At 39.0% G+C, this 10,577-nt stretch overlaps 1 protein-coding gene across 2 annotated transcripts; it reads right to left on the bottom strand.

Moving 5' to 3' along the window:
* Positions 1 to 482: 482 nt before the first annotated feature.
* On the bottom strand, positions 483 to 8,724 carry pkmb (pyruvate kinase M1/2b). 2 transcript variants are annotated; one of them, XM_072435993.1, is made up of 11 exons: positions 8,636 to 8,724; positions 7,817 to 7,999; positions 7,595 to 7,686; positions 6,328 to 6,459; positions 5,507 to 5,697; positions 4,366 to 4,632; positions 3,897 to 4,047; positions 3,310 to 3,462; positions 1,961 to 2,127; positions 1,079 to 1,260; positions 483 to 873 (listed from the first exon to the last, which is right to left on the bottom strand). In XM_072435993.1, exons 2-11 carry the CDS (start codon positions 7,965 to 7,967, stop codon positions 767 to 769), a joined length of 1,593 nt encoding a protein of 530 aa, XP_072292094.1. In that variant the 5' UTR covers positions 7,968 to 7,999; positions 8,636 to 8,724; the 3' UTR covers positions 483 to 766. The 2 variants fall into 2 exon arrangements, with proteins under 2 accessions (XP_072292094.1, XP_072292095.1); XM_072435994.1 differs by having other exon boundaries at positions 4,366 to 4,636; positions 5,511 to 5,697.
* Positions 8,725 to 10,577: the final 1,853 nt, after the last annotated feature.

Genomic DNA, 10,577 nt, shown 5'->3' with positions numbered 1-10,577 from the left:
CAGCGTATCTACAGGGATAACCAAGAGGGTGGATATTTTTTTTTTTTTTTAAATTGATGCAATCAGTCCATAATTACTACTGATTAACAAACTGCAATACCAGAGGCATCCACAGGGATGGTATGGAGTTCATTTCATTGGTTGCTGGACAGTAGGCCTCTGTCAGCCATATCCATTTATATGTCAACTTCATTCATCTTGCTGCCTTTTAACCACCAGATGTCATCACAATATTACCTATTGTATGTATCTTGAGTATATTTTATTTTAGCTACAAAATGCAATAAAATAATATATGATTATTGATACTTTGAGTTGCTGCTGTTTCTCTTTCTGAATTTAGTTATAAACTGGAATATACAAGCTTTCTTGATTCACATTGCCCTGAATATGGGCTGTGACCTAATCACTTGGCCACCCAGCAGCATATCTTACATATGTTTTACACAGATAAACTAATTGATAAATAAAAAGGGCAGAAATTAGGAAAGGAGTATTTTAATGGATGGAAATTAAGTCATGCCTTACAAAACATAGCCGCATTTTCACCAGCTGCCTGTTCATCCACTTATTAATGAACAGACAAGCTCGAGAAATGTGGTCAGTCAGAAGCAATAACTGGACAGTAAATTGCACATCAGTTTTGTTGGAATAATCTTGTAACTGAATGATGACATCTTGAGTCCTTGGATGAAGTGGATGGTGGAAGTGGACAAGCAGAGCAAGTTTTTTAAATTATTATTGTTATTTTGCCCATGTTTTCAATTTAAGGCACCAACACAACTCTCATGGTGTTGGTGTAGCCAGCGCCCGGACGCCATCCAGTCACAACAAGCGCCATGTCACCAGACTTGAAGAACTTGCGGTGCTTGCCTGTGAAAATAGAGGTCATATTGTTGGTCATTGACAAAGAAGTTTCTTGTATTACCTTCACAGTATTGTCTGGTTTTTGTTCTGTTTTGTTTAAATGTATATTATTTCCTAACTACAGAACAATGCCAGCCTTTGAATTTTGACTATTTAATTTTCCATAAGGCTCCCATTATTTTGGGTGATTTTTTTTTTTTTTAATACTGACCGACTTCCAGGGCAAAGTTGACACGCAAGTCCACATCCTCAGCCCACACATCATTGGCGGGCTTGGTGTACATGACGGGGTAGATGCCACGCCACAGGTGACACTGGCGAGCCGCCTGGCCACAGCGGGTCACTGCAATGATAGGGGCACGGGGCCTGTACCTTGACAGCAGTTGGGCAGACCTGGTGGAGAAAGAGGTAGTTGATTAACGTACAAAAGAAACTACATGCGAACATTTATATTTTAATATATACCGTAGTCCAGTAGGGTTCAGTGAATTGTAATAATTATCACAAGCAGATTATTCAATTAATTATTGACTGGAGGGATGAAAAATAACAAAAATAGTCCTTAGTTGTAGCCCTGTAGACTATATTCAGAGATTTCTTAATCACCAATCTCAAGTTTGGAGAAGCAGTTCAGAGCAATGACGCAGCATTTATCCATTTATTCTTGCAGTTGTACATTATGTGCTTTGAGGTTAAGTACTCAGGAGCAGAGTTATAATTAACTCATAGAATGTCAGGGTTCAGATCTCCAAAGGTCAAGAGAAGGAGCACGGTTTGTGAGAGGAGTTAAATTTGGCACACATCATAGAGGTATTAGAAAGGGGGGTGGGACACGCAACATAATACATCCATTTCTCCTATAGCAGCGGGCTCCACACAGAACAACAGGAGTCAGACATATATAAAGGACAAAGTACAAAAAACATGAGGGTCAGGTTCTAGTGGTGGCACAAAGGCTATTTCTGGTGGTACTAAGATTATTATGCAGTTAAGCCCTGTTTAGTTTACAGATCTTGTTTTGTTCCTGGTTAAATCCTGGTTCATATCATACCTAGATTTGGGTTTCTCTTGACGTGGCTGCTTGATGTGTTACCTTCCAGTCTTGGTGAGCACAATGATGGCACTGGCGCAGCATTTAAAAGAGGCCTCAACAGCGCCAATAGCAACAGATTCTGTTGGATCCCGGGTCAGGTGAGAGGTGCGGCGCAGCTCCTCAAACATCTGTCTGTGGAACATGGCAGCTTCAGCCTCACGGGCAATCTATATACATGAATAAAAAGCAGATACATTTCAAGGGTTGTCTTATGAATTGAATTACCATTTATCTTTTATTACTCTTTGTTATTACATTGTAATATGTGAGCTACTGTGTCCACGTCATTTCCCTTGTGGATCAATAAAGTGTGTCTAGCTCAGTCTAGTTAGTTTTGGAACATAAGTCTGCATACCTGAAATCACACCGACACAAGAAGCCAAGCATCAGTGGCAGCCACGATGTCCAGCCTGTTGGACTGGGGTTCCTTATGATGCATGCTAATTAGGCAACACATAACACAATTAAAGCACACTACAAGACAAGCTGACGTTAAAGGACAGATGGACAAATGTGCCATGTATGTCTGGGACAAGACTAGTTAGCAATGTTAGGTCATCACAATATTAATTATATTTATATTATATCTATATTAACAATATTATGTGTATTAGATGATAAAAACACATTACATTTATGGGTTGACAATATTAAATTGAACTGAGATGTGTTAAAGCAGAACTAAGTAACTCTGGCGATGGCTTTCTATCAGAAAGCTTTTTTTCCCAAATTTTCTTTCTTTCTTTGTCATGATAAGACAGTATAGTCACATACAAAAACATTTCACGTTGCCAAACTTAAAAAAGAGCCAGGGTTTCTCAGGAGAGTTGTCTTTGGGTCGATGTTGGCAAATGTTGCAAGGCTGGTTTTCCACCCAGAGACAACAGAGGACGGCAACGGACACTTCAAACCAGACACTTTGCCCCAAAAATACATATTTAACCATCACAGGGGCTTACAAAGACATTCAATAAGGTTAACATGTTACTTAGTTCTGCTTTAGGATCTGCCAATCTGGAGAGATTATATTGTGATCTACTTTCCACACCCACTCCTCCTGTTGAGTGAGTGACTCAAGGTGATTAATACAATCACAGTGAAGTGTGGAGAAAAAGCAGATCTCTTTAGTTAGCTCTCAAGACAATATAAAGCAACTAAATTAATTGTGATTAGATGAAAAAATATGATAATAAAAATAAATAAAATGTGCATTATCGCTCATCCTAATTCTACGCATGTCAAAGTAATGGTCAGACAAAACATACACACAAACACTTCCATATAGAAGCTTTTTAGTATTAAATAAAACATACATTAAACAAAACAAATGTAGTGTGTAGGGCCTTTACCATGTGTTGTGTGCGCACTGCCTCCAGGGGGTAGTCTCCCTTGGCTGTCTCGCCACTCAGCATGACGCAGTCATTGCCGTCCAGGACAGCGTTGGCCACATCATTGGCCTCAGCGCGAGTGGGGCGGGGCTTCTTGGTCATGCTTTCCAACATCTGATAAACAACAATATTAGAAGTTTTTTAATTTTGTAATTTATCATAGTTTAATTGAAAATGGGGTGTAATAACTGAGTGTAGGGTTGTCAGAAAGAATCAATACCAAGATACTAATCAATACTAAAACTAGCATCTAAACTAGAAAGTATTGATGCTACTCTTCTTTTACATAATCACCCCAATGAATTTCAGAACTACATAACATAATAATGTAAAGATAGGACAAATGTGTACATGTCCTGAGTAGTCTTTTATGGTCTTAATCAATAAGATCACAAGATCAATGAAAATACAATTATTTTGAGTTAAATATTACATTCTGTTGTATAAAACAATCATATTTCTATTATAATTGTGGTATTGAAATTTGTATCAAGCCTTTTTCTTTGCATCAAAATCAATTTGAATTGTTGCTATCGTGACAATAATACCTGAGTTGCGCAGACGATGGGCTTGCCGATTCTCATGCACCTGCCTGTCATCATCTTCTGAGCCAGGAAGACTTTCTCTGTGGGGATTTCAATGCCTAAATCTCCACGAGCAACCATGATGCCATCACTGGCCTCCAAGATCTCGTCGAATCTAGTCATATACACAGGAATTATCGTTTGTAAATATATTCATCCAACCATGTTGACATTGAATCCATATACCTGCCCTTACAATGGTTCTGATCTAACAGTGTTGTCACAGTGTTATCACTACCTTGTTCTCTCGAGTTGTATAAAAGCAATCCATGGATTTACTATTATAGTAACTGACTATTACTATACCAAGGACACCTCCCTGTGAGTCCTTATTGACAGTAGTGTAATATCCTCATAATTAACAAGTAGATAAAAGGCTGTTACTTGAGATCCTAATAGCCATTCCTAATCTTTCTTTCAAAATACAACTCACCTGCGCACTCCCTCGTGATTCTCCAGTTTGCTGATGATCTTGATGTCTTTGCCCTTCTCGCCCAGCACCTTCCTGACAGCGTCCACATCAGCGCCCTTGCGGATGAAGGAGGCGAAGACCATGTCAACACCCTGCTCCACACCAAACTGCAGGTCCTGAATGTCCTTCTCTGACAGGGCAGGCAAGTCCACAGCAGCTCCAGGGAGATTCACACCCTTCTTACTGCCAAGCAAGCCGCCATTTTCAATCTCACACATAAGGTGGTCACTACCTTGAAACACAAAGCATGTTAAAATTAGGCTTTTAAAAAGAAAGGTGCAAATTTCATTCGTTTATTAGGTATCTGTTAGATCATTCCTTACAACAAAAAGAAAATGTAAAGAGGTGTGAAAAGCATTCACCAAATAAATCACAGTTCAAATGCACCGTTATTTCTAGTGCCTTAGAACTTTATTTGCACTTGTAAAGGTTAGATATAAAACATACACTAGATAGAATATTGGCACCAGGATTATTCAATGTTTGAACTTTTATTTGTACAGTTGCATCACATATTTCACTAATGACCTGCACTGCTATTGGTTGAAATTGGTAAAGGCAATATAATTGTATCACTATCTGAAAATAAAAAGCTGTAATGGTGCATCAAGAAAAGTCTTTTTTTTTTAATTCACTTATTCTAAATTTAGAGTCGTGCCTTTATTTATATTTGTCTCTCTTTCATTCTTTTTAGCTTTCTGGCTTTTGGGGTCTCCACTAGCAGAGGTGGGAAGAGATGTCAGTACAAGTACAAAGTTGTGGCCAGAAACTACTACTCAAGTAAGTCTGGACATAAAATTTGACTTAAATTTGAAGTTAATTTGAGGGACAAATTGTGAATGTACAAAATGTGATGATTTCAAAGAATAAAATAAATTATATGGGTGCAAGAAACACAAATGTTTAAATCATTTTTTTTATGGTCAACATCAAGTTTTTGTCACTTGTAGAGAAACCAAAACATTTTACTGTTACACTTTAAAATATATCACTTAAGTAGAAGTTTCCATTAAAAAGGTTGACTCAAGTAAGTTCTACCCACCTCTGTTCATAATCATCAGTGACACAATACTAGACAATTATCATTATGGCATTAATCAACTTACCAATCTGAGCGACCTTGAGGGAAATGAGACCATCGTCAACATAGATATGGCTGCCGGCCTGCACGACTTTAGTAATGTTTTTGTAGTCGAGCCACAGGACTTTCTCGTCACAGTTCTCCTGGAACTGATCATCAAGTGTGATCTTAATAGTTTCACCCTTCTTCAGCTCCACCTCAGCAGTGCCACTCTAAAGAAACATGAAATAACAAAATCTTAATTCTCTAAACATTCCACAACAATTATATGAATGTGATAAACTAATATCCAGCATTTTAGTTGGTTGCAATGCAGAGCTAAATATAAGAGAAGATTTTTCTTAGTGTATGTTTTTCTAATTCTGACTTTGTTTGATGGGATAGTACCTGTATTTAGGGTACCATAGCTTTACACCAGTCAAATGGTATTACCACATTAGACAAACTTTGGTCACATTTTACCGAATGGTTGCAAGGTGAAGTCTGCTGCCCATGTCCAACTAGGAAGTACAATTATACACTTTACTTAAAACTTGTCAAACTATGGAAAACTAGGCAAATGTTTTAGCAAAATCCTAAATATTATTTTCATGGCTTGATTGGGACATGGAAACTCCTCCTACTTTGCATACAATTTCTCCTGTAACTGTAATGTCAAAATATTGTCTATTGATGTTGTATCATAGTTAATCATGTATTTTTTACAAATTAAAATTAAATGTTCGAAATAACATCATCAATTCAAATGTAAAAACATGTGCAAGTTATTTAAATGTTCTTGTAGACCACTGGTTTATTCATTGTACAAATCACTTTCAATTAATGCATTCGCCTTGACTCACCCCTTTGATCAATCCGGTCCTGATTTCTGGTCCTTTTGTGTCCAGCGCAATGGCCACTGGTCTGTACTCAACAGAACCAGGCCCAAAGCTCTCAGTGGCCTCACGCATGTTCTTGATGGTCTCGGCATGATACTATCGGATAAAGAATCAAAACAGATGATCAGAAATCAAATATGAAGGTCGTACCGGATATGGAACACTGAACCCCAATACATACAAGACAAGAAAAAGGCCAAGAACAAAATACATAGTTTGCTAAAAACATTAAATATTAAGTTTCTTAAGTTTGAATAGATGGTTCCGCAGTGGATTGAATGCCAGTGCCAGATGCATCTTAAACAGAGCTTTCATTTAATGTCTTTTGTATTTTTGTGAGAAGTTAAGAGTATATAAAGGTGGGACATCTTGAACCCTTAAAATCAAGCTACATAATCAAACCATCACAAAGTTATATAACCAATGCCATATTGGTTACATAACTTTGTGATGCAAATAGGAAGAATTTAATATATATTTAGCACTTGACGTTGTTTTATTTCTGTGTGGATAAATATCTGGTATGCCAGACCACACCAAGTTATTATGTACATGAGCCATGTTAAGGCCACACTTATATTAGTATATTGAGTATTTTTACTAAGCTAAAAACTTTGTAACATCAGATTGAGACACAATATACAGGGAGTAAACACAGGGAGTAAAGAATCTTTTTTTGAACATGCACACAGACAGCTGGTGGAAATGCATGCCATCGACTCGTGCCTCTGCTGTGACTCTCATGGTTAACTAAATATAGCAGTGACAAAGCATTGAAGCAGATGTGAAATTCATTTCTTCACAGGAAAAAAAGAGTTTTATTTTTGGGGTTAGGAGGCTGTGAATGAAATAGAATTAAAAACATAATCTAGTCAAACCATTAGATTATGGTGGTTTAGCCTCTCAGGTGATGTGGAGCAAGTGAAGAGGCATGACTTTTAAAAGTGAGGGGTCACTGGTGTGAAGTTGTTGGCACTAGCACAGAGGCTGTGAATCTTAGCCTGAGTTGGAGGAGCGATTACTGGCTCATAGATCACATTACAGCGGGGCACATGAGTAATGTCAGACCAACTGCTGCAAAGGCTAAATCCTCTGAATTACTCCTGGAGCACAGCAATACTTTTCTGCAGGGTCTCTGCTGCTTCCAAGTCGTACTTCCCCATTGTGCTAATCAAACACTGTGTAAAATGAAACATGCTGTTATGGTGTTAAACACTGGATTTAGCCTCACTTCATGTGTGCCATGAGAGAAGTTCATTCTTGCAATGTTCATCCCAGCCTTGATCATTTCCTTGCCCATCTCCACGGAACGGGAGGCCGGTCCTGCACAGAGGACAGACAGGTGAATGTACACAGACTGCTCTGGGGTTCAAGTGACATTTAAAGGTTGTGTGTGTTTACACAGAAATGCATTATGCATCAGTGTCCTGGATCAGTGAGGAGCATTACCAACCGATGGTGCAGATGATGCCAGTGTTGCGAGACACAGCAGGCTCAGAATCGATGTCCAGGAGGCACATGTGCTCGATCATGGTGTCCGCCATCGCAGCATGCAGCTGCTGCGTGTGGATGATCGAGGAGCCCATATCCTTAGACTTCTGCATGACTGGATCTGTGTCTACACAAATGAAATGTCCTGTGGAGATGGGACAAGGTAAGGACAGACCAGTTAGCCACTGAAGACACTTTAGTTTAAATTTGACAGGTGATATTGATAAATCTAACTATACATGTAACGTAAGTATATGACCTATGTCGATAGGCATAGGTATGAAAGTATAAATTGACCATCATCTTTTGCAAAAGGCAAAGGATCTGACAGCTCTCTCCACATTCCTAAAGCAGATATACAAGGCCAGAGCACTGTGGAACTGGCAGAGGCTTCAAGCTTACATGGACAGACAACAGTGTTGTTGCTGTTTGAACAAACACAAACCTTGTACATAAATTAGTTTAAAAAGTGTACTTTTCCGTCCACTTGATATAGCGTGTATCTGATTTGGTGTCGGAATTCCACACAAAAGAACAGCTCATAAGGAGAATACATTTTGAAAACAAATATAAACAGTTTTAAAGGTATAATAACATAGAATCATTTCACAAAAATCAATTCAAAATATGCCTAAACCACAAAATATAGGCCAAATAATAAAAAATCTGTTGCATGTTGTCGAATAGCAAATTCAAACGTTATAACTTGACTAAAAGTCAAGAGATAATTTTGCTTCCCTCTGGTCTGCTGTTTGTCTGGGCTGCTGCCTCTTCCACTCACCTTGGGGGAGAACTTTGCAAGGAGAAGTGCGCCACTTCTCTGGCTCCTCGGACACTTTTTATTATAGTCCAGACCAACTGGAACTACTTTCCCTGGATCACATGTCACATGTGGGATACATGCGCCGCGTAAAGAACCCTGCCGACTTTCTGCACTAAATCACATGAGGCAAAGATAGGTCAATTAAGTATAAAATGCACTAACTTCAAGATGAAGAAGAATAGATTTGAATAGACATAATATCACCCATCAATTAACAAGGCTCAGTCATGAACTTAAACATCTGTTCTCCTCTGTCCTCCTAAAATACTGTGGAGTAGACCTACATTTCCCTGCTGGTAAACATTTTGTGATTTGAATAAAGAAAGAAAGAAAATGCATCGTGTGCTAGACTATATTTGTGACTAGCATTTTGCATCTGTGACTTCTACACTTTCCCACTTCAGATGATGATGATGATGATGATACCATTTATGAGTACGAAGGACTGGTTCCTATACGTTGATGTATCCATATACAGACACCAGGAGGCCAAGTCCAAAAGTGAAGATCTAAATTAGACTTAATATGCTGTCGGTCTGAAGATTGCATGAAACCAAAAATCTGAGAGCTGTTCACACAAAGGTAAAGGTAACAGGTGATGACAAGTGTAGACCGACTAACCTCTTCTAAAATAACATATAATACATATTTGGCAAAAGGGGGTGTACAGTAGATACTTTCTACATGCCAGCCCCCCCCCCCCCCATAGTGGGCCACATACTGTATGAATTACCCAATACATCGTGTCTCTTATGTGTCATGGCTGTTACTTCAGCTATATTCCAACTCAGCTCTGCTCAGTAACACACTTCATCTAAAAATATGTGTGCACTGTACGTGTGCATGAAGGCCTTATATATGAGCAGTCCTAATTTGTGATTGGAAAAGGAAACAGTATGTACACCATGCCTATGTCTCTGATTAAACATACACAAGTCATTCATGTGTTCTCTGTGTGCTCCTTGACTATGTCACAAACAGATATTTGTATTTTGTTTTATTTATACAGGGGGAAGAATTCAATAAGAGAAACTCTCTTTTTCATGAGTTCCCAGTCGAATTCAATTACAAAAAAATGTAATCATAAAAATGTGTCCCATTGTTGGCAGGTACAATTAAGATCCCTGCGGACTTGCTCCCTAATGGAGAAAATGCACTTGATATGAGTGAGTACTTACAGCCAGTGTGTTTTACAGCCAGGCTTAAGTTACAGTTGCTCTCATCAACAGCTGTGTGGTTTTCAGGTCAATTGATCATACATATGTACACACAAGACAGTATGAGTATGAAAATTAAAGAAGGAAAAGCATTAAAAAGGAATGACAGAAAACAAAAGAAAAGAAGCAAAGAAAGAAAGAAAGAAAGAAAGAAAGAAAGAAAGAAAGAAAGAAAGAAAGAAAGAATCATATTACGTTATATTTAATGAAACATTTAGACTGGCACTGGCAGCGATACTATTGGTTCCCACTCATATCAACAGCGTCCCCTAGTGGATGTCTTGAAGTCTGAAGCGCAATCGTGATCTGTGTGTGTGTGTGCGTGTGTGCGTGTGTGCGTGTGTGCACGTGTGAGTGAGTGAGTGTGTGTGTGTGTGTGTGTGTGTGTGTGTGTGTGTGCGTGTGTGCACGTGTGTGTGTGTGTGCGTGTGTGCGTGTGTGCACGTGTGAGTGAGTGAGTGTGTGTGTGTGTGTGTGTGCGTGTGTGCGTGTGTGCACGTGTGTGCGTGTGTGCGTGTGTGCACGTGTGAGTGAGTGAGTGTGTGTGTGTGTGTGTGCGTGTGTGCGCGTGTGCGCGAGTGCACGTGTGAGTGAGTGAGTGTGTGTGTGTGTGTGCGTGTGTGCACGTGTGTGTGTGTGTGTGTGTGTGCGTCTGTGCACGTGTGAGTGAGTGTGTGTGTGTG

The sequence above is a fragment of the Eucyclogobius newberryi genome, unplaced genomic scaffold (assembly GCF_026437365.1).
Source record: "Eucyclogobius newberryi isolate DKJ021-1_F unplaced genomic scaffold, fEucNew1.0.hap1 SCAF_7, whole genome shotgun sequence".
In the NCBI taxonomy this organism is placed as follows: domain Eukaryota; kingdom Metazoa; phylum Chordata; class Actinopteri; order Gobiiformes; family Gobiidae; genus Eucyclogobius; species Eucyclogobius newberryi.
Note: the sequence above shows the minus strand (reverse complement) of the source record. Positions and strands in the feature narration are given on the sequence as shown.

Bases quoted from the DNA above. Each gene is read 5' to 3' on its own strand.
- pkmb (XM_072435993.1), bottom strand. From the start codon at position 7,967: ATGCAGAAGTCTAAGGATATGGGCTCCTCGATCATCCACACGCAGCAG. The intron at 6,460-7,594 runs GTGAGGCTAAAT...TTTATCCGATAG, and splicing joins TCTCTCATGGCACACATGAA to TATCATGCCGAGACCATCAA. The intron at 4,048-4,365 runs GTGAGTTGTATT...GTATATGACTAG, and splicing joins AATCACGAGGGAGTGCGCAG to ATTCGACGAGATCTTGGAGG.